Source organism: Eimeria mitis, genomic scaffold (assembly GCF_000499745.2).
Source record: "Eimeria mitis Houghton genomic scaffold, Emh_scaff1306, whole genome shotgun sequence".
Taxonomy (NCBI): Eukaryota; Apicomplexa; class Conoidasida; order Eucoccidiorida; family Eimeriidae; genus Eimeria; species Eimeria mitis.
In genome coordinates this window covers 8,456-8,896 of record NW_013568686.1, presented here as the reverse complement: position 1 = coordinate 8,896, position 441 = coordinate 8,456, and the positions used below count along the sequence as shown (strand labels likewise).

The window sequence follows — 441 nt, the reverse complement described above, 5'->3', positions numbered from 1 at the left end:
CCCCTAACCCTAAACCCTAAACCCCTACCCCTAAACCCCAAACCCCTAACCCTAAACCCCTAACCCTAAACCCCTAACCCTAAACCCTAAACCCTAAACCCTAAACCCTCACGATTGTGAGTATACTCTAGAGGAATACTGCCGCCCCCTGACGAGCTATCCCCCCAAACCCCAATTAGGTTTTGAGAGCCAACCACCAGAAATGCTGCGGTGTTGGCGTGAAGGCCTGAAACACACAAACCCTAAACCCTAAACCCTAAACCCTAAACCCTTATTCATAAACCCTAGAAAAAAAAAAAACCATTCTCCTAAACCCTACCCCGTAAACCCCAACACATAACCCCTGAACCGCACCCCCTAACCTCAAACCCTAAACCCTAAACCCTAACCCATAACCCCCTAAACCCTAAACCCTAAACCATAACCCCCTGAACCCTAAAT

At 48.3% G+C, this 441-nt stretch overlaps 1 protein-coding gene across 1 annotated transcript in view; it reads right to left on the bottom strand.

Annotated features, from left to right (window-relative positions):
- The window catches only part of EMH_0034240 (uncharacterized protein), a gene marked incomplete at both ends in the record, with an annotated part of 9,238 nt that overhangs the window by 2,912 nt on the left and 5,885 nt on the right, over positions 1-441 (bottom strand). The window contains 2 exons of the mRNA XM_013494850.1: positions 113-226; positions 320-357. Of these exons, the coding sequence (XP_013350304.1) occupies positions 113-226; positions 320-357 (152 nt within the window). The remainder of the gene's footprint in view (positions 1-112; positions 227-319; positions 358-441) is intronic.